The sequence below is a fragment of the Lagopus muta genome, chromosome 6, assembly GCF_023343835.1.
Source record: "Lagopus muta isolate bLagMut1 chromosome 6, bLagMut1 primary, whole genome shotgun sequence".
NCBI lineage: Eukaryota > Metazoa > Chordata > Aves > Galliformes > Phasianidae > Lagopus > Lagopus muta.
The window spans coordinates 6,274,391-6,301,733 of NC_064438.1; the positions used below are offsets into that span (position 1 = coordinate 6,274,391).

At 46.5% G+C, this 27,343-nt stretch overlaps 3 protein-coding genes across 6 annotated transcripts in view; 2 read left to right on the forward strand and 1 right to left on the reverse strand.

Annotated features, from left to right (window-relative positions):
• Positions 1 to 505: 505 nt before the first annotated feature.
• DEAF1 (DEAF1 transcription factor) lies at positions 506 to 17,889 on the reverse strand. 3 transcript variants are annotated; one of them, XM_048949593.1, is made up of 13 exons: positions 17,661 to 17,889; positions 17,083 to 17,180; positions 16,628 to 16,757; positions 15,747 to 15,893; positions 14,569 to 14,708; positions 14,230 to 14,295; positions 13,549 to 13,675; positions 12,222 to 12,350; positions 11,383 to 11,511; positions 9,206 to 9,456; positions 3,320 to 3,385; positions 2,292 to 2,378; positions 506 to 1,187 (listed from the first exon to the last, which is right to left on the reverse strand). In XM_048949593.1, the coding sequence occupies exons 1-13, from the start codon at positions 17,887 to 17,889 to the stop codon at positions 1,083 to 1,085; spliced, it is 1,704 nt and encodes a 567-aa protein (XP_048805550.1). In that variant the 3' UTR covers positions 506 to 1,082. The 3 variants fall into 3 exon arrangements, with proteins under 3 accessions (XP_048805550.1, XP_048805549.1, XP_048805551.1); XM_048949592.1 differs by having other exon boundaries at positions 2,292 to 2,381; XM_048949594.1 differs by having other exon boundaries at positions 1,072 to 2,378.
• A 321-nt stretch (positions 17,890 to 18,210) lies between these two features.
• TMEM80 (transmembrane protein 80) lies at positions 18,211 to 23,779 on the forward strand. Of its 2 annotated transcripts, XM_048949640.1 has the most exons (6): positions 18,555 to 18,590; positions 18,952 to 18,968; positions 20,735 to 20,828; positions 20,932 to 21,024; positions 22,329 to 23,599; positions 23,689 to 23,779. In XM_048949640.1, the coding sequence occupies exons 1-5, from the start codon at positions 18,572 to 18,574 to the stop codon at positions 22,532 to 22,534; spliced, it is 429 nt and encodes a 142-aa protein (XP_048805597.1). In that variant the 5' UTR covers positions 18,555 to 18,571; the 3' UTR covers positions 22,535 to 23,599; positions 23,689 to 23,779. The 2 variants fall into 2 exon arrangements, with proteins under 2 accessions (XP_048805596.1, XP_048805597.1); XM_048949639.1 differs by lacking the exons at positions 18,555 to 18,590; positions 18,952 to 18,968 and adding an exon at positions 18,211 to 18,546 and having other exon boundaries at positions 20,756 to 20,828.
• Positions 23,780 to 26,092: 2,313 nt separating this feature from the next.
• Positions 26,093 to 27,343, forward strand: part of EPS8L2 (EPS8 like 2) — a 42,799-nt gene continuing 41,548 nt past the window's right edge. The window contains exon 1 of the mRNA XM_048949583.1: positions 26,093 to 26,207. The gene's annotated coding sequence lies outside the window, so the exon portion shown is untranslated. The remainder of the gene's footprint in view (positions 26,208 to 27,343) is intronic.

Genomic DNA, 27,343 nt, shown 5'->3' on the forward strand with positions numbered 1-27,343 from the left:
CCCAGAGTACTGTGTGTGTGATTTCTGTTCTCAGCCCGCAAAGCTCATGCTTGGCTTCCCACTAAGGAATGGTTTCCTTCAGAGGAGGGTGGCACACTGCTACCTTCCTTCCACCAGCACTGGTGCTCAATCTCAGCACCAAGATGAAAACTCATCTCAGTGAACGACTAGAAAGTTAGTAATAGCAACCATAGCCTAAGTTATCACAGCAGCATGTTATTAATTAAAGCATTTTGGAGTAGTGAATAAAGCCAATAACCTCTTAATGCTCACCAATGCTTTAATTAGGAGCTAGTAAGCAGCAGTGAGAGGCCAGAACTCTCTGTGCACTCTTACCTGGGGGCTGCTCGAATTTTGGCGCTGCAGTCAGGGCATGCTGCCGTGCTGAGAGTTGCTCCTCCCCACTGCCACATCACATCCACACTGATGTCCTGCAAAGACTAAGAGCCAACACCTCTCTGTGCAAAACTCCCTGCGGAAGCACCCCTCACATGCTGCATTTGTTCACGTGCTTTTATCAAATTTTATTGAACAAGATGTGATTTTTCAGTCATATTCAAGTGCAGAAGCTCCAGTGTGTTCCAAATTTCTCCAGCACAGAGGGAACACAGATAAACAAAACAAAACAAAGTCCTTCCAAAGGCAAATTAAGAGTTTGTACTTTTTCAAGGCAATTAAATAAACCAAATGAGGGATCATTCCTTTTTTCAAATAAGAGGTAGGGAGGCATGGGGAAAACAGAACAACAGCAAATCTAATTGCAGCAACTATTCTTAATCCATCTCAAGAGAGACGATGAGGTTCTTGTTATCCACACAGTGGAGATTTCAGTCTGGCAAAATCTAAGCTTCCTCAAGCTGGAGGAGGCTCCCGGATGGAAGGCTGCAGTTTGCCTCTTCCATCCGGATTTCTCAGTCTCTGCGTTATCCAGAGGTTTGCAGTAGGACTGGAAGTAGGCAAACACTGTCACAGTATGAAAAAGTCTTTCAGAAATGAGTTTGTTCGTAAAGGACAGACCGCTGCGTCAGGCCGCCGATCCAGCCGGCTGCACCACACTGCCATGGGGTCAGAGGTAGGTGTGTTCAGACAGAGACCTTCTCCATCACATTGTCTGCCAAATGCACATCATCAGCCTGCACTGTCACCGCGTTGGCCTCACCACAGATGTGCTGGTGCTCCTTCCAGTCCTGCAGGGAAGAGCAGATGGAGAGGCCATGAAGAAACAGCCCAGAGATGGGGTACCTGCAGCTTCTCTGGGTAGCTCATGCCAGGGCCTCACTGCCCAATGAGTAAAGAATTTCCTCCTCACATCTAACCTTTACCTCCCCTCTTTTAGTTTAAAAACAAACCCCCTTTCTTATCACTATCTGCCTGTGTAAGAAGTTCCTCTCCCTCTCGTCTGTAAGCTCCCTTTAAAGGCTGAATCTTCATGGAGCAGTTATAAGCTGCCTCAGAGGGAGACCAGCACATGACCACTTGGTGACATTTCCCAGCACGTTTCATACTGACAGAACAATGGGGTGAAATTACTGTCTTTGAGATGCTTGGGGACAGTAGGCAGATTTTGTCATTTATCTGCAAGAAGCAATCATTCATTCTTCTGAAATTTCAGCCTTCCTGCTGTGCAGGGATGGCCATCATTATGCTCTGGTATAGGCCAAAGAAACAGTCAAAATTCTTCAGCTGCTCTGTTCAGTTGACAAAGAATGAACCTGGACAGGTCGCAGAGGCTGTAGCTAAACCAGATTATCCTCTCTTCTAAAGCAAGAGGTGCCAAGGGTCTTTGTAAGGAACCTATGAGCAACACAAAGCCTTGCAGCTTCCTCTTCTTACCTGTTTCTACCTCCCATTTTAAAGTTATACAGTTTGAGTGTGCTCAATTCATCCTATCATCCATACCAGTACAAATAATAAGATGAAGAATAAGAAAACTGCAGCTTCAGTGGCACAGGATCAGAGGTACTGAGCAGCATGCAGCTTCCAGGGAGCAGCTGGGAGGGCTTGTACAGCACTCCCACCAAGCTCACCCCACAGTTTCCACAGTGAGGTGCCCACGCCTCACTGCTGGTTGTACTCACACTTTGACATCCTCTTTCAGAAGGGGTGTGCAGATCTTGGGGCCATTCCTTACCTGTTTGACCCACCCCAGCACCGCACCCTGGCTCACAGTGACCCCCTACTCCACAGCATGTTCCTGCCTGTGTTGCGCCCTCAGCCCGCACGCAGGCTGACTCCAGTGTCATGTGTTCCCTCTGCACGGCTCCACCTGCAACTCAAAGACACTCCTGTACCTTCCGCTGACAGAAAGTGGAGCAGTAGTTGACTTTATGGCATCCCGTGCACTCATTCATTGCCTCACGGCCACAGTTGACACACGACTGCTGTGAAAACAAGAAGCAAAGGGACCACATCAGAGGGAACAACAACAGAGGGGTGACTGCAGTGAAGCAGAAGGCAGAGGAGTAAACATAAGATTGTAAGAGGAGCACAAGACTTAAACCCAGAGGTTGAGGTAGCATACAGAGATTGAAAATCACATCTGGTTTTTAAAGGATGCTTCTGTGTCTAGCAATTTGGTCTTAGGCTGGTGACATCAATTAACATAGCCTGTATCGTTAGGTGGAGATTTGCTGATCTCCATTTTTTTGATTGGCCATCCCTTGATTGGCACAGCAGGAAAGCTGAAATTTCAGAAGAATGAAAATCTGATTATTTTTTTATCACAAAAGTAAGTACGCTGCAGAACATTCCGTTCCCAGCTCGTTAAGTTACTGACACATTATTAGCACATCAGAGCTAGTCTGGCACAGGAAACTTCTCTCAGCTTGAGAAGCACCATCAGTGCAGTGCCCAACACAAGCACAACTCAGTGCTGCAGACTCGCTTTTCTCCTGAGCACTACCATCCCAGTCATCGGCGCCCCGATCAGCACCGAGCTCATCACACCACTGGCTCACAGCACATCCCAGTACCTACAATTAGCAGATGGTGTGACTGAACCACAGTCGTGTTCCTGATGTACAGCCATAAACGGAGGCTACCGAAACAGGGCTTGAAACCCAGCTTACAGGGCAAAAAGGAAAAACCAGTTGGTGCTGCATTGCCATTACTTGGAGCTGCCTCAGACTGACTAACCTTTCCAGAGGACCAAAAGAGGCTGTGAAAACATGGAAATAGAACACACTTTGCCAGAGCAGAGCATGTGTCCTGCCAGGGAAGGCTCAGAAGATGAGGCCAGCCACAGAATACATGATTTCTGGACCTTTAAATGCAACAAGACTAAGGACTCCTCCTAAAAAACGACTCAACCAGAGCTTACCTTGATGATGATTTCTGTTTTCCCATCCACATCTTCTGTTTGTTGAAATAACTGGTTCTGATATTGCTGCAAGGAAAAAGCACAGCAAGCATGTCATTTCACAGCCAGCATATGCAACAAGGGCTTGAAAAGTGAGGTCTGTACGGAGGCAGTTCTGTGAGGACCAAAGGGAACCCCACTCCTCCCTTACAGGAGAGGGACTGTGTGTCATAGTGCAGTCAGGTGAAGAAGCCAGGCGTAACAAACTGTCAATTAAGTACATTTATTCAAACCTTACTCCATCCAATCTTAAGACATGTGGCCTCACTGTGTACAAAGAACTGCGTCCCACAAGAGACAGTGACAAGTTAGCAAAAGAAACCCAGGGAAAATGCCAAGGAAATAGTGCCACGTGCCATCTTCCTGGGGAAAGTTACGAGTTGAGCCTTGTGATCCTGATCCGCCAGCAGGCATGGGAAAATCCTGTGGGGTGGAACAGCCCAGAGGATACGAGATTGGGTTAGGAGAAAAAAATCAAGACAAAATTAACACACTCAAGACTCCAAAAACAACATCAAACATAACGACTATTCTTCCTTTTAAAAAAACATGATAGGGCTTTCAGACACTTTATTCATTAAACAGCCCTCTGAAGGTGAATTTTAAAGTCACTCTGGATGTGCTGAAAATCAAGTCCAGCTTGGTGCTCCTGCACCTTGTCCTGCCATGCTCAACAGCCAGTGCTGCTGAGAGGCAAAGTGCTCAAACAAAGGGATGCAAAACTAGCCCCGATTTGGTTACATGCAAAACCTGATTTAAACTCTGTGAGGAGCAGTTAGAAAGTAAGGAAAAAAACAAACCCTCACCTTCAAGCAAAGCAGGTTTATCAAGGAGTGATATGACCTAACACGTAAGGAGATGAAAGGCTTAACTGAAGTGCCTCCATGACCTGACATCTCAGTATTCAGTCTCCTGTGAAATCGCAACGTTGAGAACCTTTTTTACCATGACACAAAGTTGAGATAAAAATGCTCTTCAGGGAGATGGAGGAGGAGATGGGGAAACCTCTTGCTGTTTGGTGCAGGAGCTATGATCTGGTTCTACCACGATTAGACAAATAGGCAAGATCAAGCTTATTACCAAGACAGCATATGCACTGTACAGTGCTTTTAAACTTCTTTTTGGTGAGAAGAGTGTATGCACATGTGCCAAAGCATTGTGAGATGGCATTTCTTGAAAATCTCTTCATAAATATACCCTGCAACTACAGCCCCTCTGTGACACCTGCACAGAGACAGTCATTGGGTGGAAGATGCAGGACTCCAGTTCTGAGAGCTGCCACAGCTCCAGAGTCCACTGCATCCTTCATAAATGGGGCTTATCCTGTTTTCCAGTGGGATTGCCAAAGAGAAGCCAAGCAGAAGTCCAGCCACCCCATGTTTGTCAGACCCACGGCTCCCCCTTCAGCTCTGCTCTGGGTCCCTGAATCTTGCTGATGGAAACATAACTCCCTTCTACCTCCTTTTTATCTCTGAGCCCTCTGGTTCTGGTGCAAATCACTCACTTTGTTGAGAAATTGTGGAGAAGGGGAAGGAGTGGGAACAGAGACAGTCAAGCCAGACACACACAGATTTCTTGCAAAACCATCTCCAGCAAACTGATGAGCCCCAGCTCTCAACCATTTCCACAGCTGCTTTGGAGGATATGTCATCACTTGCTTACTAGAACTACTTTTCTTAAGTGCCCGATCCTTTTTAGATTAATTTCATGCTCTCCAGCCCCAAACTGTTCTAATCTGTCTAAAAAAATAATTCAGATGGCCCAGCTGTTAACAGATTTAATCTTCCACCTTGTTTTCAAATGGACAGGGCTGCATATGCATCACTGCATCACAACAAGACAATTGCAATTAAAACACTTGTCAGATTTCAACCCTGATTTTTTTATCTTTATACTGAAGATCTGCATCCTCCAGCTGTGTTGTACAGCACAGAACTTGGTGGGTTCATGTGTGATCCCCCTTCCGAAATTTATCTGATACAAACAACAGCTTAATGAAGAAGAAATTACATTTCCAAAGATCTTCGTGTAAAGTACAGCCTTTACTCTGCTCCTTTGGGGCCAATCCTACAAGTGGTCAAACATCTTTTCCAAGAGACCCTAAGCCTTTCTTGCCCTATACACCCTCTTCCTAATCGTTTTCTTCTCCCTTAATTAAGAACTGCAGTAAAGCCAAAATCCCAGCAGAAGCCAAAGGATCCAATATCCTCATCTACAAGCTATTTAATTACAACAGAGCAGAGCTCTCTCTGAACAGCTGCGCAGAGTTCTGACACAGCAGCTGTACTTAGTGAATCCCATGCAAAATGTTGCAATTCTATAAAGCCTACAAGTATTTTGATATTTTAATTTTGTGTAATGATGCATTTTAGATAAACTGAGCTGGAGAGCTTATGGCTTGGTTTTCTTTTAGAACCACCACTCCTCAAAACTTCCAAATAACATTGATGTTATTGATGGACACTCTTGGTGTCCCTGCCAGCACAAAGCCACACACAGGCTGAGCACCAGCTGCATGTTTACTCACTGAAAGCATAAGGTTTATGGCATCCACATTTCCCAAACAGAGCCCATTTCGTGTCTGAACCAACTCTGTGAGGGCTCTGCTCGTTAATTAAGGAGCTGTCATCATCAAGAGTCACATGAGATGCTGCAGACAGCACATACAACATGAAAGGTTTATTCAGCCTCTTCCTTAGGCTCCAGGAACTGTTCTATTTTAAAAGAAATGATCGCAAAGGAGATATTCTCACAAATGCTGGAACTGCATATTTTGGGGTTACAAACTGTACATACTTCAAGGACTTGACTGGTTGGAGCCTTTCTACAACTTCTTTTACCCAGACACCCTACCCTGATCTTTTGTTATGGCACACAGAGAAATTAAAAAGGACAAAAAATAGCAATAGAGCACATGTGGGGACTTCCAAATTACAACATCTCATGTCTGCCATTCTTTCACATCTGACAAGTGTATTTTTGGATATTTTTTCTAATCTTACACAAAGACAGGCTTTTATATTCCACTTCTGTGCAGCCCAACCCTAAATACTCAATGCTGCCCAGCTCAGCACATCTGTTGCTTTTGAAGATGCTGTGTCTAGGTAGGACCATGCATTTGGAAATGAGATCAATCTGCAAAATTAATTAGATAAGCCATCTTAAGAAAGAAAGGTGACTGTTGATGCTTCTAAATTATGCTGCACTTATTTGTTATGGTTCTCATTCGCTATTTTTATCAAATCCTCTTCCTGCTGCAGCTACTCTATGATGTTGGCATTTCCACCTTCAAAATCTCGTAGGAAAGGGGAATGTTCCTAACACCCCACTGACAAGTCCTTGATAACACCATTAGAAAGTGGGAGCGGGATGAAAGAGTGATGCCTGCTCTTTGACTTCACAGGTGACGACAAAGTCTGCAGGCAGCACGAATGCCTCTTCTGCTCCAGGAAAACTTACCTCTTACAGGGGAAAAAGCCTTACCTCTTACCTTTCAGAGCTCTGTGACTCCCACAAGCACCTAATGCTGTCATTAGAGAGCACAACCTGGGGCCACCTTCTCTGAAGGGCAGGTAAAGGCTGTGCTGTCCTGAGCCTCTGCCTCGCTCTTCTGCCATAAGGCATCACTCCTTAGCAGGGAGGGGTGCAGACAGTTACAGGATCAAATGCTCTTCAACTCAATATCCTCAAGAAACAGGATGCTGACTGTCTGCACTGATATGAAAACCAAACATACGTATGATTTGCAGTCATGGCATAGAAGTTTGTGTATACAATTGGGAACAAGCTTGCTCCCACTAACAGATTTCATTAATCCTGCTCTGTATGCAGTCACTCTTCCAGGAAGAGCTGAGTCTACAGCTCTATTATAATTTAATCTGTTGTAAAGCCTTTGCTCTGCAGCTCAGATATAACCATACAACCTTTCAATTCTAAATTTGTAGGAACACACTGGCACAACTATGTATTAAATGGGTCCAAGAAAAATCAGCAACACCACAAAGTAAGGTGACACCTCTTTCCACCCCTCATACAACTTAAAAGACAAAAGAAATAGCTGGACCAGAGACAGAAAGGAAAAGAGAATTATGTTACAAACCACAGAAGTTTTCACAGAATTGGAAAAACAACTCTGACCAACACAAAAGCAGACAGGAGATTATTCAGCATTTACTGCAACTGCTTGCAGTGCCAGGTGTGTACCCAGAAAACTCATTTTTCAAAAAACATGGAACACACTGGAATGGATTAGAATAGCTACCTGCAGGATTGCCCAGCTGCTGGCACACAGCAGCAAGCCTGAAAACTATTATTTGGACATTTTAAAATGTAACGTTGTGATCAAGGGGGAACCCATGATAAAATAAGAGGGATAAGACTCATGAAGAGAGTAATTAGGAATTCACAGTTACAGGGAAAAGGACTTCCTCCAGAAATAAGCATGTGGTCATCCTTGCCTTGTGAAGTCAGCACTTAAAGATCAATACTGAGGAGTGATTCTAACTCCTGTTCATGAGGCAAGAAGATACACACTGAAGTGAGCAGGATTTGGATCAGAGGGTGAGAAGAATGGACTCTGAAACACTGCTTTGAGAAAGCTCCGTAAGGATAAACAGAGGGGATGACAGCATGTAAACTGGAAGAGCAGAGGGTAAAGTTAAAGTAAGATGTCTATCTATAAAATGTCAAAGCTTTTGTGCTGTCCCACAATCTACTAAGCTTTCCGCAGCCCTAATCTGGGCAGCAGCATGAATATACAGTCTATCCAGACTGAAGGCAAGGGAGAATGAGACTCCCAGAGTCTCACACTCTTGCACATCAGGGATGCAGTGTACAGAAGAGTTCAGCAGTGACAACATGGCAAAGAACATCAAAGCTGCTGCAGGGAATGTCATAGGGTTCTCAGCAAAATCTTCCCACACACATTTCTTCATGGCCTCCTGCTGCACACTCCTGCTATGAATGCAGTGGAAAGCTGACATTAGCAATAATGTAACAGCAAATAGTGCCCTGCACAGAAAGGGAAAGTTCCTCAGCTGTCAACAAGGGCAGAGTCTCACAGTACATTGCCCCTCTCCAGCCTCTCTCAAAATCACAGCAGCAGCTGGGAATCTGGGAGAATGAGAATGCATTCAGCAGCGCATGGAGTTAGGTGTTAAGAGGAACCTAGGGTCTCTACTGTGCATTAAAAAAAGGAGAAAAGAAGGAGAGAACAGGGCAGACCTGGCAGATAATTCCCTACTGAGTAGAAAAGGGCTGCTGGGTAAAAGCCAACACGCTCATCATGCCAGCTGGCCTTGCAGTCTTACTTATCACAGGACACAAGAGAGATCAGCTTCGCTTGCACAATGCTCAGTGGGACAGCTCTAAATTTTGCTGGTAATCTTCCCAATAAATTCCACAGCTTGCTGCTCTTATTACCTCTCTGCCTCTTCAGGCCATCAAAAGCCTATCTGATAGCCCTGTTCACTTGAGAGAATGAAAGCAGCCACTGCAGGGCTGAACACTCACGATCTTCCCGATACCAGGACACACGGCAAACCATGCCTCCTAAGTGTATGAGTGTCTGATAGCAGAGCTCAGGACTCGTAACAACAAACAACTGATATTACTGCTACCCACAGCTGCTGGAATCCCAGATACTCTACTCCTTTTTCTACTGCAGGAATAACTTACCTTTTTCTCTGCTCTCAAGACATTAAGAAACAATTTATAAGGGTTACCAGAAGTTACCCAGTGGAAAAAAGTGGGGTACAACCCATAAAATCACAGAATCATTACAATTGGAAAAGACCTCCAGCACTCTGCCAAAAAGATGCCCCATCTCACCTCCTGCAGCGTAATTACCTCTTTTCTCTCCACATCAGCTTGAATCTTGGCTTGTGTGACAGCGGCCTCACGGAAGGAGGAGCTGGCCTGCTTGGCCTGCTCGATGAGAGACTTGAGCTGCTGCGCCGTGTTGAGCAGCGAGTTGACCATCTCTTCCAAGTAGAGCCAGCTCCGCTGCTCCGTCACTTCCAGCCCGTTCACCACAGCTGGGGATATGGCTTTGGTGGGGGTCTGGGGGGGCACCGACAGGGCAGGGATTGGGGTCAACACTGAGCACAAAAAAAGGAACATAAAATACAAACAATTAGGGTTTCCATGGGTTTCCACTGCGTTTCCATAAAGTGATTTTCTTGCTTTGTTTTGTTGCAAGGTTCACACCTAACACTTCCTGAACTCTGATCTTACAATAACTGTGGCTGACAACTGGGATAAAACCAAGACAGTTATCATTACTCCAGATTACATGTATGACACGAACGTGCAGTCTCCAAAACCACCAGTTTGGATGCTCCTAAAAAGAAATCCTCCACTGCTGTAATCTCTTTGGACTCCTTCATTTGTTTTCTCTTGTATCATCTAGAATGACACAGATACGAAGATGAATGTTAAAGAAACCCAGCAGTAGTTCTCCTTAAGCATATAAAAAGTCACATTAAAAGACCCCCAAACTAGTGAGGTGCTGCAGCCTTTGTTTTTTCACACCTGACCGTGGCCCTGCCAGTAACTACAGACTGAGTGTTATCAAGCAGGAAGCCACCAGAAAAAATGTGACCTCCTCTCCTGGTACCTAATCACACTTTCCTTGCTTAGCCCTGAGCCCCTCTCTTACTGTGGCTCTGCAGTCCTCCATTTTCCAAAGACTGCACCAGAAAACCTGGATCTAGGATTCCAACAGCACGCAGTTCCAGCTCACATCAGTTAACAAATCCAGGAACAAATTTCATCTGGCTTTACTGGGTTTGATTTTCCAAAATGAAACTCTTAGCAATAAATACTCATGCAAATTGAAAGAATCCACAGGAGATAAGGGAATAAGTCCAAAAGCACTGTACTGTCACTGTGTGTGGGATGTGCAAAGTTTTCAGACAGCACTGAAGATTCATCATACAGGTGAGCTGATATTCCACACTCAACGGCCCTTAATTAAAACAGTAATTTTGCTCCATTCCCATGAATTGGCATAGAACTATTTGCACTTCTGTATGAGTCAAGATAAATCGGTCTTTTATCAGTAACTGTTTGCAGAAGAATGGTTTCCTCTGCTGCATTTTCAGAAGAGTATTCATCACAGCACAGTATTTGATAACTTATCTAACAGGAATTACTTCTGACTATGCATTTTAGCAGAGCTGTATCAGCCAAGAAAAAGTAATGATCTTTGTTTCATGGATGAAAAATAATCAATGTTTAATTAATAGCATCAAGAGCTGAGTGAGGCTTAAAACCAACAAGATTGCATTCTGGACAGAGCAGGAATGCATTGTGCTGCTCTGTGTAAGTAAGAAAATGAAAGATCATTAAGTTCACGTGATTTAATTACATCTGAAGAGATATTGACCTGAACATCAATGTATCCTGTCCTACTGAAAGGATTTGCACGTTGCTTCTTGTATCATCTTTTCTTTTTTACAGCAACCTGCCTGCAGCAGGGCAGACTCCCATCGCCTTCGTTAACCAGCTTCTATCATTCCAGCACAAGTGTCAGCAGTAACACGTGGAAAACTGACATGGGACACAAGAGTAGCACAGCAAACCTGCTCCAAACTGCCTCCACCTTAAGCTAGTGGATTCAAAAATAGATGTGGAAATTTTCAGAAAGGCTCCTACAGTCTGGCTTTAAATCTAAGTGAGGAGATGGCTTTCTTGGATCGAAGATTAAATACATACCCACCCACAGCACCCAAGCAGCGACAAAATCTTCGAAGCAAAAGCCTTCTGAAAGGCAGCTTCTGAGCAGGAAACAACATTTAGGAAACAAGATCACAAGTAAGAACCAACAAATCAAAATGTCAATAACAGAGCGCCTAAAGCACGGGGGAAGAAAAATCTCTTCATCCAAATCTTAACTGTGAAACTCATAAGGAAAAAATTAAAGTTTATTCCTGGCTCAATCTCTACCTCTTGCTGGAAAAGAAGGTTACCACCTAAATCCAGGCACTGCTAATTGTGACTAACACTAGGGACACAGAGCATACCGATTTTGGGATGAGACGTCGGCAGCGCAGCTTCAGGGAAAGGTGAAATCTGACAGTTGTCCTGGTAAGTCGGGTAGTGAGGCTCTGGGTGGGTGACCCGGCACGGCTGCTGGACGTTGGTATCCTGAACTGCAGGAGAACAGCAGCATTACAGATCACTGCATGGCACAGCTTTCACGCGTGTCTGAAACTTCTTTCGCCAATTTGGATTGGCTTTTTGTTTTCACGTTTTCTTCAGGTTCCTATTCTCTGTGGTAATTCCAGAGGTTGCAGATGAGAACCAGCAGCAGGATTTCACGTGGACACCAAGCAAAGCAACTGTGCACTGATTTCAAGGCTTCTGCAAAGATTATTGCCAATCTCCTCACACACTTTATTTTACACTGATAGAAGGACTTCAAGCTACTATTCTCAGAGGATGCTAGCTCTCTCAGCTGCTCCTGCAGAACCCACAGCCACATACAGGAATGAGACTGAAAGAGCTGAAATTTATGGAAAGCATTTCTATTTTCTTTGATTTATTCTGCTATTTTCTAGCATATATTCAGTGTTTTCCACTCGGTTTAAACACTTTTTTGGGCAGTATTTCAGGATGAACAAGTAGCAAAAAAAAAAGCCAAAAAAACACAGAGATAACCATAAAACTGAAGAAATCAACAGAGGTGTACATAAGCAGCTGCAGCATCTGGACGAGACATTCAAACTTCTCTTGTGACAGCAGGTTATGTACAGCATCTGTGTAAGCTTTTAAAATTAAAATCCTTCATGCAGCATACAAGAGGCTTCTTTTTTTCCTACCTTCTCATGGATGTCAAGCAGGCATGCAGCCCAATCCTTACCAGTGGCTCCTGTGAAAACATCCCCCTGGGCTGGACTTTCTGAGATAATTGCTGTGGCTTCCACGGTCGACGTGCGGTCAAAGGTGAGAGCACCAGAGGTAGTGATCTGTCCAGAAGGAGTCACGGTGACTGGAAATAGCAGAAGCACTTTCATAATCAGCACTCACTGCTCAGGCCTCGGCTGTCTAGCTGCTGAGATCCCTGCTCCCAAAGTCACAGAACTCACAGATCAGTCAACAGGATGTGACAGCCAAGTTTGTATCCCCCCCAAGGCCACTAACATCAGAAATGGGAATAAAAGCCCTGCACGGCTTCTCAAGACATCGCTGGCCCTAATATACTACAGAATTTTAAGAAGAATGGCTCCTACTGCTTGAAAATTAATTCAAAAACCCCTTGGATTACAGCTAATTCCATGACAGTTTGTTTACTGGACAGGTTCAACTGTCCATGTACCCGGAGTGATATAGCCATGCTTGGCCAGTGCAGGGAACAAGTCACAAAGCACATCTGGATGAAAGTAGCAGTGCAGCTCCAACGTGTTTAAAACCCTTTTTAAGCTGGGTTAGTCCAGCACCACTAAGGGGCTGATGCTGTGGAGCACTGCTCAGCCTGAAAAACCTCTTTACAAACAGTTCAGTTCTAAGACACTGAGGCTACATTTTTGTTTCTGAGGAAAGATGTGGCTGCCAACAAGACAAGCAGTGCTGCTCCCTCCCAATGTTAGCACAAGCAAGCATGCAGTCCCCAGCAGCACATGTTCACAAAACAGTACAGACTAAAACTGTTTTGGGGAATGGAAGCAACAAAATCTCTGCAGAATCCTTATGCATTTCTCCTCCTGCTGTTGCTAGTAATCTAATCTTACACTTGGCTTGCTCAGTTCTTTTTTGTATTCCTGTTGCTTTCTCCTCAGCTCACTTTGTAATGTTATTGTCCAGATGATGAGAACAGGAGGACAAGAATGTGACAGGGAACCTGTGAGTTGGACCAGCCTGCAAATTAATTTCTGTTCTCACACAGATGGTTTGACTTCAAAAACATGAAGTGACAAAGCGAGTCCTGAACGCCAGAGAGGAGCCTACAGATGAAAGCATCACCTTCTGCCTCTTTCACTAACGGCTTCCAGACTGTGGATTTCATTACAGTTGCTCAGCGTCTACTTTTCCATGTATTTCAATAGCACAAATCTTACCACATGGCCCCACCAGATATTAAAGGATATAGAAAAGGAAGCACCAAGAGATAATACATTTTTCTCAGTTGACCCCTGGTAATACAAAAAGGTATCTAGCTCGGCCATTTTTACCAGGAGCAAAGAACCTACATGTAGTAGCAGCTGTGGCAGGAAGCAGAGTGATATTTTTGGAGGATTCCTTCTTGACTGGATTTGCAGACATTTCATTTTCTTTTTTTCGTCGTTTATATGGTACAAAAAGTCGAATAGGTCCACTCTAGGGGAAAAAAAGGAGAAAAAGACATCAGCTGAGGCACCTCTTAGGGGAATATTTGTTCACTCCAACCTCTCCAGATGCAGCTACAATTAAGCAGTAAGTATTCCCACGGTAGATTTGTAACAATAGACCAGAAAAGTTTCTCTTGGACCTGCAAACCAAAAAGCCTCTATGATTAAAAAAGCTGCACTCAGATTCAGTCTTTTCCCACTGTTATGAGAAGACAAGAACTGGGCAAATCCTTCACTACTGATCCAAGGGGTTGAAGAAAAGAAATAAGAGTGAAAGAAGATGGGGAGCATACGGATTCAGGTCTAGACAACAAGGAAACCATCCAGTTCACAGCAGAAGAGTACAAAACAGTGCTTGAAGTGAAGTTAAACACTGCTGCTTAACAACTCTAGCATCATTTTAGAAAAAAGCAAGCAGCCTAATATGGAAACACTCAGTACTTGTCAGTGTTTCTAGGACACTCCCGACCTGCTCACAGATGGCTGTGGCAGCTTGGTTGATGAATTGTTTTTAAACTAATGGATATAAAACCTACAACTCACCAGAGTCATGTCATCGCAGCAGGCAGCACAAGTACAAGAGGCAGCGTGAGGATTTAAAATCCCATCCTGAAATTGGAAGATTACAAATTCAACATCAGGCGCCAAAAGCAGCGAGAGCAAGACTGTGCTCTGCTCAAAGATTCTGGCAGCTCCCAGGGAGAAATAAACACTAATTCCCTTCTGGGGGGCCCTATACAATAAAAGAAAGGCCAGTTCCCCTCAACCAAATCAATAAGTTGCTTCTCCTTCACCCCGCACACAACTCTGAACACAGCTCAGACTGCAGGGCACTCTGCCCTGCCCCTTCCAGCAGACAGAAGAAAATAAACGTAACCTTACGTGAATAAGGCACTGCAAGGGCCTCCCAGCATAGCGAATGCTCCTCTTCCAGTCTTTGCTGCTGGCTCGTCCTGCCATAGCTTCAAATTCAGTGGGGCTGTACCAGTTGTCCCCTTGCTTAATGCACCTACCACGGCCTCCTGTATTAAGAACAAAAAAATAAAAGCATTAGTAAAGGCTAAGGATTACTTTTCAATTTTTCTAAGGAATATTGAGAGGGGGTGGGCAATGACGAGCTGCATGAAGTTTAACACGCATATGTGCCAGATTCTGCTCCTAGAACAAGGCAGTCCTCTGCTCTGTGTACAGAGTGGGGAGCAAAGGAGGGAGAGCAGCCCCAGAGCTCTGCAGGCTCTGGTGAATGGCAAGTTGGACTTGATGATCCTTGTGAGTCCCTTCTAACTCAGGGTATTCTGTGACTCTATGAAATTACTGAGCAAAACAGCAAGTAATGTACAGCAACTACCCAACCTGCTCATCTGCTGCTTCCCATCGCTGAAGGATAAGCATGCCTGTTTCTTAGCCTGGCTGTGACAATGACTGTGCGTGAAGTGAATTCCAATTCTGTGAATCGGAATAGGCTACGTAGGCTATTCTGTAGGCTAGAAAATATTACTCATTCACATGTAGGATAAGTCTTTCTTATCCTACCACAAATTTAAACCTTTCCATAATTTTTGCAAAAATTTCTAATCCATCTGGTCACAAAGTAAACTCTTTCCACAAAGCAAACGCTGTGCTATGCAGTCAGGCTTGCTGACAGTTTCTGCAACGGCTTCTTCAGCTTTCCCTCAGAGATAAAAATGAAGAGAGAGGCTAAGACAGCTAAGGAGGCTCATTAGAAGACAAGCTCTCTACTTTCCAATCCAGCAGGGATTCTGCAGAGCTTTGTAGAGACAAGGGTATACTTCTCAGAGGTCCACAAAAAGAACATTGGAAGAGTCAGCCTACTATTGGGAAGACTCACTGTACAGCAGGCTGTATCTTCACAGATTAAAAGCCTCTGAATAAAGAACAAGGAAGCAAAAGGGAAGAGAACAGTAATATCCATGGGACTATGCTAACTAGGAAAACATACTTATTTTCTTCATGATTGGCCTTTAAAGGCAATCTGATCAAAAAGAAAGTGCAGTAAGTGAAGAAGGAGCCATCTTCCTCACACAAAAGGCTGTTTTTACCTGAGCCGAGTCTGTTTTTGTACAGAATCCCACTGATGTTCCGGCACCTCACTGGGAGCTCGTTGTCATACACAGATGGGTCCCAGTTATACTTGGTTCCAGTTTTTTCTTGGACAGTTGCTAAAGGGGTAGGAGGAGATTGCGGTCCTTTGGGGAAAAGAAAAAAAAAAAAAAAGGAAGATGACAGCAACCAAAAGGCACAGTGACAACATCTTCACACGTAGTTTGGCTGGGCCAAATGCGTCCCGTGGTCAGCATGCCACAAGAAAATTGCTTGGAACAGATGCTTGATGTAAGCTAGAGCCATGGGTCTGCCCTGCCAGCCTCAAGAAGTATAACATAAAGTAACACTCTGAAAATGGCTGGAAATAGAGCAGTAGAAAACAGGCTTTTAACGCACGTTTAACACTCAGGCTGTAACTTGCAGCTGGCTGGATCACTTCCTACAGGACAACGTGCAATGCGTAATTGCCTGCAAAAGGCTTGTCATGCCATCTCGTGGGCAAAACGGGGACTGCCAGGCAGCTGGGAACAACCTTGGTGATGAAGGTCACCAGCTACAGTCACAATTAAATTTTAATTAGATTTTAAATTAATCAGCAAAAGGCCTGAATGAAGACAAAACCATCTCAGCCAAAGGGCTCTTTATAAAGAACCCAGGTATTAATCTCCTAGTTCCAGGCTTTTATTATCAATACTAGAATCGATTTGCTTTTGGGGGTGGATTAGGAAGGCATGCAACAAATGAAAAAGCAGTATGTTAAGAGGGGACAGACTGTACAATGCAATTTCACGTCATGTGTGTGATGTTTCTCTTGTTTTTCAGTCACACAAATAAAGCAAAGAGGAAGCTGGAGAAGGACTCTCAGATTGCCTTATACCTGGTGTGAGGGGTGCTGACGGCCCCTTCAGCCCCGTGGTTTCCACAATGCTGCCGTCTGTGTGAACAACTATGAGAGTGGCTTTCTCAGTATTCAAGCTGTCCCCAATTTGGAGGGCCGTTCTCCCAGACTACAGAAGAAATAAAGGAAAAAATAAATAAATGAGTACTCCTGCAGACCTCTGAAAGATACCCTAAGACACCATTAGTTAGCAAGTATATTTTTGAGCTTTCAGCCAACCACGTCGAAAGGTTACACATCCCAGGTCATCAGCTCCATGACGGAGTGCACGTACATGGGTAGAATGGCACAGAAAAGACAAAGGGAAAGCACTGCAGGTGCCTCATCTGATGGCTCTGTGGCTCAAAGCCTTGCAGCATACACACGTTCTGACCTTGTGTGCACGCCAATGAAGTCACGGTGCTTCAAGGCTCCTGGACGAAGGGCTGACTTACCAGCACGTGTCCCGAAATGGATGCTGCATTTGCCACGGATGTGGTGAACACGTTGTCTGCAGAGGCACCAACGTTGGCCACTGTTACTGTGGTGACTTCTGGAATGCAAAATAGAAATGAAGCAAAGCAGACCCAGTATGTGAACCCCATAGAAGTACATTCCCTCTTTTTCCCATTGAGTGTCAGTCAGTGCAAATATTAATTACTGTTCTCTGTCAGGCTTTGGGTTGAGCAAAGCTTAACCTGTGATGAACTAAGGGGGAAAATGTTTATTTATTCTAGAACCATTCTCTTTTTATTAAAGCAGGGAACGGGCAGAAGAGCAGAACAAACTGAGCATTTTTAGGCTCCGCCTTACACCTGACCCAGCGACCAACGCGTGGCTGCGTTTTGATATGACTTTTGAACGGAAATTTTGCACACAGGGCCACAGTGACTTCGGGCGGGCCGCTGCTGGTCTCTCAGCGCGGTGAAAGAAGCGAGAAGGCGGCGCTGCCCGTACTGAGGCGGCCCCGGGCAGCGCGGAGCGCGGGCTGCGCTGAGGTGAGCGGCGCATGCGCAGTGCGGCCCGCGCTGACCTGCGAACGCGGCGGCCTCGTCGGCGCTGGGCAGCGGCTCGGTGCCCATCTCGATGTGCTCGGCGTCCGCCGCCATCACGGTCACGGCCGTCACCTCCTCCCGCCGTTCCGCCTTCCCCTCCGAGCTTTGCGGTTGCTGCCGCTCGGGTTCTGCCGCCGCCGCTGCCACCGCGGCCGCCACCGCCTCCGCTAAGCCCAGCCGCTTGGCCGCCGAGTCGGCGTCCTCCATGCGAGGACGGGATGGAAGGGAGCGGGGCCCAGCCCGCCCGAGCAGCCCCGAGCCCTGCCGCTCCCCCCCCCCGAGCGCCTCCGGTTTGGGGGGGGGCGATGCTCCGAGGTCGCTCGGGCGCTCCCGCCGAGCGGTGCCGAACGTTTCCGACTGCGCTCCCCGGGTCGAACCGAGCGTTTCCGATGCGGCCCGAAGTGTCCCGAGTCCTTTCAGGCCTCGTCCGAAGGGGCTCGGCGCGTCCCGAGGCGCCAGGCCCACGCTTCCTGCCGGCGGCCAATCGCAGCGCAGGACGCGGCCGAGGCCGCGGCGGCGCGGCCCGAAGCGATACCTGACAGCTCCCGAGCCCGCCCGAACACGGCCGAGTCCCCGAGCGGTCCGGCCCGCGGAGTCGAAGAATCCCGAGTCCGCTCGAGTCTTTTCCGATCCCGCCCGAAGGCGGGTGAGGCGGTCGCGAGGAAAGCCGAGATGTGCCGAATGTTTTCCGAGCGCGCCCGAATTCCCTTTCGCCGTCCCGAACGGCGGCTCCCGAACGGGCACTGCCCGAAGCCGCCCGAAAGCGACCGAACCGGGCCGAGCGCTCCGATCGCAGCCGAAGGGAGAGAGGCGGGGCGGCACGAACGGCCGCGGCGCGGGGGCTGCCGGGATGCTGGAGGACTGGTGGGTGGCGGGGGAGGGGGCCGGCATGGCGGGCGTGCGGAGAGGTGAGCGCCGTGCAGCGTTGCGCCTACGCGGAACCAGCAGCATTTCACAGTGTAACATGGCGTGCCTGTTTGCACTGCGTTCCTAAACACCTTAACCAGGGCTAACGGTGGATTCGCCGGGCCCGACTGTGAGGGGAAATGGGCCTTGGGACGCTGGTGGCAGTGCGATGGTACAGCCACGTAGGGCCTACGGCTCTCCGTGCCTCTGGAAGGGGCTGCGGCTGTTAAGGGCTACTTAGTAGGTGTTTTCGTGGGCTATTGCTGTCGTATGGTAAGGAAATTCTGGGCAGAATGTTGCTGCAGTGCTTTTGGTAAATATTTGGGCTCATCTTATGCTCTCTTTTTTCTTTTCAACGGAAAGGAAGAACTTCATCAGTTGTATCCTTTTTTTTAGTGTTTGTTACCCTATGAGGCTTCCGTCACCACCACCCACATGAAGCACAAGCTCTTACCCAGCCTGCAGGCCTGACAGAGGGCTGGCCAGCACTTTCTGGTCGTCTAACTCATTTCCTTTGGAAGCAAGGCTGCAGATTGGCTTTGTGGACATGCAGACACAAGGTTCACTCAGCACACTGCAGGCAGCTGTTTCTGCACAGCCAACAAGAGGCAGTAAAGCAGCTTCCTCTTCTCACTCTATCCTTTCCCATGATCTGAGTAGCCTCCTAAAGGAGACACCCTTGTCTTCAGAGATTTCCATACTTAGAACCCGTTTAGTAATTTTTTTGTTCCACCTCCCTTCAACTGGAAAAACACAAAAACCTGGTTCTGTTTGAATAGAGATTCTCTGAGAACTGGAAGGTGTTCACTGGGCGTGGGTGGGTGCTCTCTTCAAAAACCGGATGGGTTGTTCCTGTAAAAGGTGCCTGGGATGAAGAGTGCCTGCTTAGAGAGACAGTATCTGAGAAGGACTGAGGAGAGAGGTGAGGATAAAGAATGCCTTGAGGCAGCTCAAAGTAATGAACTCTGTACTGATAAGTTCCTTGTATAAATTGCCTTGTCTTATTGAAGACTAAGAAAAACAACTGGTATAATTTTGTTTTAAAAAGCACATAGGAATGGCCAAAACTTTCTGGATTCTTTGAGCCACGCTGCAGCTTTCCCATATAGCAGCGAACCCCAGGATGCCCTTCATGCTTTCTGTATTACATTCATAACATGCTGCTGTGCCTCAGGAGCGATGCCCTCAGTGTGTGTGTACCTGCTATGTAGGAATTGTACTTGCCCGTTGGGAGGGTGGCGTCCTGAAGGCGTCTGTTGGGTATCTCATATAAACTTAAGCATTTAAATGGCTTTCGTGACCAAAGAGAGAGATGGGCTGGTAATTTAGTTTAACTGCTTGGTTATGAAGGTATTCTTCTGGGCTGACTCCAGGGGGAGCCCCGGTAATGAATTCAGAGCAGAGGCATAATTTTACCATGTTTTTCATCTTAGGATGGCTGCAGGTGAGAATATTCTGAGCCTGTAAGTTCTCCATATTTGTACATCGGTGTTTGCCATGTTCCCTGCCCTTCAGAGGCATTTTGAGGATGTGTTAAGGATTGTGGATATTTCAAATACCTTCAGCAGAGCCAGGTTGACAGAAATAACTGGAGCTAAATATCACCTCATACAACGCTTTGTTTTGTGAGCAGTGAATTAAGAAAATCTATGTTACAAATTTACATCTCAAAGTTGAGCTTGTGGCCTTTCTCAGACACGTAACAAAGGCTGAGCTCAGCTCTCAGACTTTCCATCATGCAGGCAATAATAGGGCTTGTCTGCTTCACAGAGCCACGTATTTTCAAAAACGTGGAGGAATTAGGTATATCGGAGCATGCCAGCCCTCTGCCAGCCAACAGGTACAGAAACTGTCAGGGGAAATGCACGCATGCACACTCTCCCCTCATTTCCTTAGGCTAATGAATATCCCTCTACAACCAAACTAAAATAAACCTGAAAAGAAACAAAAAACCAAACGTGCAACAGCAAGCTGTTGTCCTAGCTCCTGGTGTTTGCAGTCTCCAGTTACTTTTTGAAACCTACCCCATAGGCCAGGCATAGTTGAATCATTTAGTATAAGGAGGCACAGAGAATATTCTGAGGTTACTAGAAACTGGTTATTTTATGAGATGGAGCCCACCTAACTCCTTAACAACAGTTACCAGCTCTCATCTGTTCCTTTACAGATTTTATTTTATATAAATGGGTTTTATTACATCTTTTACTTCGTGGTGACACTTGCGATGATTATTTATAAAAGTAAGTTGCAACCAGAAGTAAGCTGCTTGGTTATGAGGCATTTGTGTCTTGCTGGTATCCCAACTGTGTTCTTCTGGCTTATTTATGCTGTGCTATTCTACAGGTCAAGTTTTCAGTTATCCAGATGATTTTTTGGCTCCTGATCTTGCACTGATCTGCATCATGGCCGTTCTGGAAGCGCTGCGGCTGTACTTGGGTATGTCATGCTATCACTGTGCCTTTTCAGGGGGAATAGAATCTTTAAGCATTCATCGTTCTGAAATAGAGTTGGGTGTGAGAACGTGTCAGTTTAGCAGGCAAGCAGATTTTTGGAGGCTCATTCATTTATGTTACTAAACTTTATCTGGTCAACATATTTGCCTAGAGGGTTGTATAGAATTTGCTGTCATATGATGTATGATCTGTAATGCCATATGAAGACAATAGCTGGGCTGTCAGGCAGCAGTGTAAGTGGGACAGCTGGAATGCTGCTATGCTGTTTACCATCAGTGCTGCTCATGAGAATGAACATGCTGAAACACAGAGATTTCCGTACAGTGAAGCGATACAGCTCCTTTCAGCTGCTCCAGAAATGTACAATGGTAACCAGATGGCTGGAGCCTCGTGGAACAGGTAGTACTAAGGATGGCCCTAAGAAGCCCCTGGCTGCCACCGTGACTGCAGCTTTGCCCTTCGCTTCTTCTAAAGACACATGTCACTTCTATCATCTTCATTTCAGTATGCCAGAACAATGAAGAGGGTCTGCTTGGAATCCTACTAATCTCTATCCAATGCTAGCTGAAGTCCTTTCTTTTAAGCAAGGTTTAAAATTACTATTAAAATTTGTGCTAAATATTCCTCAGATATTTACACAAGGCGGGTCTGTTGAACACAGCTGCGTTGCTGTAGGGCTGAATGCATAGCCTGCTGCCTTAAAGCTTTCTGCATTTATTTGCTTGGAGCCTGATGGATGAGTAAAAAGCAGGTTTGAAGTCTCATGTAATTAAACAGCAAAATCTACCAAGGCAAGCTCAGAAATAAGATGTAAGGAAAGAATAAGTGCAGCTTCTTCGCAACATTAGGAACTTGAAGTAGGAATAGATTACTAGAGTATATAGAAGACTCAATTGTGTAAGATTTTAAAATCAGCATTGGATGTCCTTAAATGCTGTCACATTGCCACATTGGATGTGGGGCTGAGGGTTGTTGGGGGGAAGTCTCATGCTTAGCCAAGGTCAGACTGAGCAATCAGAATGGTTGCGCCTTCAGGACTGCTTGTCTGTAGTAAGAAAAGGCAGGTTTTTTGACTTGGAATGTCAGCTGGTTTCTCTGCATTCAGATTAACTTCAGTCAGCAAGAAATGGGTTGTCCATTGATCTTTGGGTTTATTCTTAAATTTACTGACTGTGCCTTGATTCAGGGCAGTATTTCTACGTACCCTGAACTGTTACAAATAGAGCCTTTTTTGAGTGTTGTCTCAATAAATCAAAGATTCATATCAGCTTTTTGTTTCCCTCCAAGGTTCAAAGGGTAACCTGACAGAAGAAGAGGCTCCATTAGGGCTCAGCCTTGTGATAACGGTCGGAAGCATGATTCTATCTGTGTATTTCCTGACATGGCAAACTTACGTGCTCAAAGCAGATGTCATTATAAACACTGTTCTTCTCTTTATATACGGGCTCGAGTCAGTACTCCAGGTGTTATCCATTGCTGCTTTTGTTGGCTAAGTCCTAACTGTGACACAGCACGTTTTCAAACACGTTTCTTCTTTTAAAGAGAGTTTTTATATTTCAAGGATTTAATTATTCTGCATATCAAAATTTTGTAATGCTTCCTCCTGTTTAAATGACCTATTCTGGCAGAGATCCCCCCGAGCAGGAGGTAAGATAGCCTTTCTACCAGCTGTGTTACACAGCTCATCAGTTAGCGTTCCTCAGGGATCGATATTAAATATTAATTCCCAATACAGAATAGCAGCCAATGCTGCATGCCATTGAGATTGCCTGAGTTTTCATGGCATAGAGCAACACCACACAAGCAAAGTGACAAGGAACTGAATGAGGCCAGCGTCGTATGGACTCGTTTCCTGCATACACATATGTGTTTCAAGGCACAGTTTTGCTTTATCACACATCTGCTCTCATTTCTTTTCAGCCCCCAGTGGTAATTTCCCTGCATTTAGTAGGGCAGTACCTGATTGGTCCCAGTGGGATTGGGTTGAACTGAGTTTTGCGCCTTGGAGAGCTGAGCCACAAGGTTTGGGCAGCTGCCTCTTACTGACATGGAGACCAAAGACAGTGGTGTGAGGGTCTGGTTGTTTAAACACAGCAGCCCAAAGATCAGCATGAACATTCACCCTTCTGTCCTGTTTTTAAGTCCAAAAGAGGCTGTCAGACACATTTATATTTAGTCTTTAATGTCTTAAGTGCCACAATTCTGCAAAAATGACTACATTCCAATCCCTTTTATTAAATCAACTGTGTAATTTCCTGGGGTTTTTTTACTCTATCAAAAATATATAATAATGTAAAGCATGGGAGCTTGTGGTTTTTGGTTTTTGTTTGGTGTTGGTTTTTTTTTTTTTGTACAGGCAGGTTTTATATTCAGAATTTCTTATATTTATTTATTCAAATAAAGAATGTATTAGATCTAAGAAGTGTTTGAAGTACAGTGTTTTGTTCAAATCCTAGGGCACGGCTACCTACACAAAAGGGCGAGACTGGATGTGTGCAAAAACCTTCTGTTCCTGCTGCTCTTTGTAGCTCTTTCTGCACTGGGGAAGAGTGTTTGAGGTTTGTGCTAATTGACACTAGCCAGGAGCAGAAAAAAACGGTGGTATAGGCCCAGTACCACCTTAGCTACATTGGTTTTTCCTTTGCAGTGATGGAAGAAGGGAACAAAATACGCCAGAGTTCCTGTAGAAGCACCCAGTTTCATCCTTCAACATAGCTGGGGGAGAGCTTGCAAGCCAGGTAATGCCAGCTTCTGGCTTCGTCATGCTGTCCAGCAGTCAAAACCAAAACACACAGTGTCACAGATCTCCTCAGGCCAGATCCTCATATTCAAGCCAATGGCACAAACAACCCTCTGCTGATCAGCAGTAGCAAGGCTGCACCCAGGAAAGCAGCAAAGTAGCAGAACTGGGTGCTAAGCAGCCAGGAAATTGAATGGCCAAATGTTTCTGGGCTTGTGCACAAATCAAATATCCACCCGTTCATTCTTCTGAATTTGCTTGGCATAATGGAATGCACTCATCACATATTTGTTACAAAGACTGACAAACATACCTACCTGGATCTACCCTGCTAATGATGAACGCATTCCAAGCAGAAGCCCTTTCTGATGCATACAAATAAGAGAACAAATTTTTCCTGGTATCTGTTTACACCTGCCCTGTGCAGAGAGCTGGACACAGAAAGACTGACAGGTTTTAAAGGCAAGTGCTGATTGGAATATTGTTTTTACCTGAATGGAGGTGGTAGAGTCACATGTGTCAACTTCAAGTTGCAGCCTTTGTGCTTTGCTTTCTGTGTGTGCCATGGTGCTCAATGCAGGCAAAATATAAAATCGTAGCAGTAGAGGGAGAAAAGTCATAACAAAGTCATTGATGACATTTGCCAGACGTAAGATTGGTGGAGCTTTTAATTACAAGGCCCAGCCCTTCTGAAACAGGATGAGCAAGTTGGATGGAAACAGCATAAAAAATTGCGAGGAAGCCACGTTTTGAGGAGCTCAGTTTGGGTGTTGTTTGCTCTGCGAGGAAGAAGTCTTTGTTCTCAAGCCATCATAGGGATGTCTGCCGCCAACCTGATTTAAAAGGCTGATCCCAAGGAGCACGTTGGCCTCCTGGGATGTCACACTCAGATGCTGTGAGTGATAGGGCTGTATCGGTCCAAAGCTCTGTGGGATCTGAGCAAAGGAGTCCAGAATGCAGGCAGCAGTGCAGCAGGGTAATTCCCCATCTGGTGGTTGCTCTGACCAGCACCAGGTGTTGCAGGGAAGATGTAAGAAGCTCATTTGTGGTTTTCTTCCCTTCCCAGAAGAAAAGTTCCCTCCTCTGCTCAGCAGTTAGAGATCTCCTACAGGGCACAGCACTTTGCCTATCTTTGTAATGACCGTGGAGCCGAAACTGCCACATAATGAGGTGCCTTAGCATGAAACAGCTTCTGCAAGTAAATCCCTCCAACGAGCTGTTTGCACCCTGGGAGAGCGAGCCCAATCCAGCAGTCCCACAGCTGTAGCAGCGTACCAGGCCTTTTGCTTTGCACTGCTGCAGGAACTGGCAGCCCTTCCCCTCCTCGGTGCTGTGACATTTTCCAGTATGGCCATCAGCTCGATGAGCTAATCCCATCCATTTCATAAACGCTTAAAAACTAAGTCAGACGAAACGAGGCGCCCTTTGCAAGCAGCAGTCTGCCCACAGGAAGCCTCTGAGCTCCAAACCGCACCATTAGACACTAAAGCACAGTTCTGACATCCTTGCAGTGCGGTGGCAACCCAAGGGATGGATGGGCACAGTATGGAGCTCAGCTGACACCACGGTGCCTCCAAACCTTGCCTGATGCCAGCAAACCCTTCATTCCCCTCCTGAGCTACAGCAATTGCTTCGCCTTCCTTCTCCCAAAGGGAAGTTTAGAGATCACAGCCCCCTCCCCAGCAGGGTACCCCAGCAGGGCTCCTCTCCTCACCCTGCTCTGCTCTGGAGCCCTTGGGGAGGACGCATTGCCCTCTGTCCACGTCGGGGCATCTGTCCCAGATCTTTCAGCAGACACCAGGGCGGTGAGAGCAGGCAGGAGCGAAGCTGGCGGAAAGCAACCCGCGGCAGCGCTGCTGCACAAAAGCTGCCTTGTTCGCCCCACCGGGCACAGCGTCCCCTCCCTCACCGGGATGGAAAACCCAGCTCAACGCTCTCCTTCATCACCCCCGCCTTCCTCTACCTCCCCCTGGGGTACGAAATGTTCTCAGGCGAGAAAAACCTGATGTTTAACACGTTCCCCCCCCCCCTCGGTTTTCACTCAGCGAAGGCCCACTGCCCAGCTCCCTGGGGCCACCGGCTCCTAGTTATTCAGTAACCTGTTGCTCCGGGTCCCAGCTCCACCTCTCGCTGCCTCCACATCCCTCCCCTCCTCTCTCTTCTGCCAAGAAACCTCTGTCACCTGCTCGCAGACAACCGGGGCGAGTGGCACGGGGACGAAAGGGCAGCGCGGAGGTGGAAGCAGCGGAACCCCAGGTCGGGGCTCCAGGTGGTCTCTCTCCTCCATCCCTGGGGCACCAGTGAAGCAGAGGAGCTGGGCTGCCGGAGAATGGCAGCAGGATTGCGCTAGGAGGGCACGGCTATCTGGGACAGGAGCGAGAGGAGCCAAGGGGACCACTGGGGATACGAGGTGCTGCTCAGCATCGGTGAGTCTCTCCTTTTGAACCCTAAAACCACATATCCCCCCACCCCCCAGCCCTGGTTCTTCACGGGGGATTGAGTCATGGAGGGCTGTGATCAGAGGGGGCTGTTGCTGGGAGCACTGTAAGCGTGGAGTTTTATATCTATTTGGGTTTTTTAAGAGTGGGGGAAAAGTAATTTTTCCAGGGTTACTTCTGGGTTTATTTGCCGTTCTTGTACGTCCCTGCCGGGCCAGCTCCAGTAGGTGGCACTTTCCTGGCAGCAAAATGTCCGTCCTGCACAGAACAGGGTCTTTTTTCTTGTTCCTAACAAAGTACGGAGAGCGTAGGATCAAGCAGCTGCTTGCTTGCAAAGCTCAGGAATTTGTGCTGTTTGGCACCAGGCTCCTCTGCAAGCTGCTGCTTTTGGTGACCTTGGCAAATTCTTTGTCTTGGTGCTGAGCCATCCCTGTGCACGACGGCTTTCTCTTCTATCACCAAGTTCGAGTGCAGCCCTCCTTCCCCTTTCACTCATTTGCTTGGAAAACACCAGTGCAAACTTCACTGAGAACAAGGCTTGGGGGTAATGATGTGACCAACGTTGCTATTTCTGAGCACGGAGAATAACTGTGAGACAAAACAATAGTAAAACACGGTGATTGCCCTGCTGTAATTAGGGCAACGGGGAGTAACGCTTGCATTGCTGGGCTGCTCTGAAATGCTGCATGAGGCACAGGTCTGTCATGCACAGCAGCTGTTTGTCCAGTAGCTCTCTGAGCGGCTTCTGCGGGGTCCGTCCCTAAAAAAGGGCTTCTCTGAGTTGAAGGAATGGCAGCTGATACTCAGACCCTATCTGATGCCCCACAGGGAGACCCACACAGTACTTGCGAGTGCCACTCACAGCTGTGCATTCCCAGCTCTGTTCTATCCTGCGATCGATTTCTCAGTTGACGGGAGAAAAATCAGCCCTTAGCACACACACAGGGCAGACAGGATCGAATCCCTTTAAATTGCAGCTGGGGAGACGGGGTTGGCATCCAATACGGGAACGCGTCTGTAAAGTGGCAAAGGTCCTCGCTTTGCCCTGGAGGAAAGCAAGGTTTAAATTGGTGCATGGGATAATGCAGGATGAGCGTGTTAAGTTCATAGGGACAGAAATCCAG

What these genes read in the sequence shown, in the direction of transcription:
- DEAF1 (XM_048949592.1), bottom strand. Translation starts at nt 17,889, where the DNA reads ATGGAGGACGCCGACTCGGCGGCCAAGCGGCTGGGCTTAGCGGAGGCG. An exon ending in CCTTGCAGTGCCTTATTCAC is followed by an intron (nt 14,296 to 14,568) that starts GTAAGGTTACGT and finishes TTCCAATTTCAG; the next exon opens with GATGGGATTTTAAATCCTCA. An exon ending in CTGATGTGGAGAGAAAAGAG is followed by an intron (nt 3,386 to 9,205) that starts GTAATTACGCTG and finishes TTTTCCTTGCAG; the next exon opens with CAATATCAGAACCAGTTATT.
- TMEM80 (XM_048949639.1), top strand. Translation starts at nt 18,355, where the DNA reads ATGTGCCGAATGTTTTCCGAGCGCGCCCGAATTCCCTTTCGCCGTCCC. An exon ending in GCCGGGATGCTGGAGGACTG is followed by an intron (nt 18,547 to 20,755) that starts GTGGGTGGCGGG and finishes GTTCCTTTACAG; the next exon opens with ATTTTATTTTATATAAATGG. An exon ending in AGCGCTGCGGCTGTACTTGG is followed by an intron (nt 21,025 to 22,328) that starts GTATGTCATGCT and finishes TTTCCCTCCAAG; the next exon opens with GTTCAAAGGGTAACCTGACA.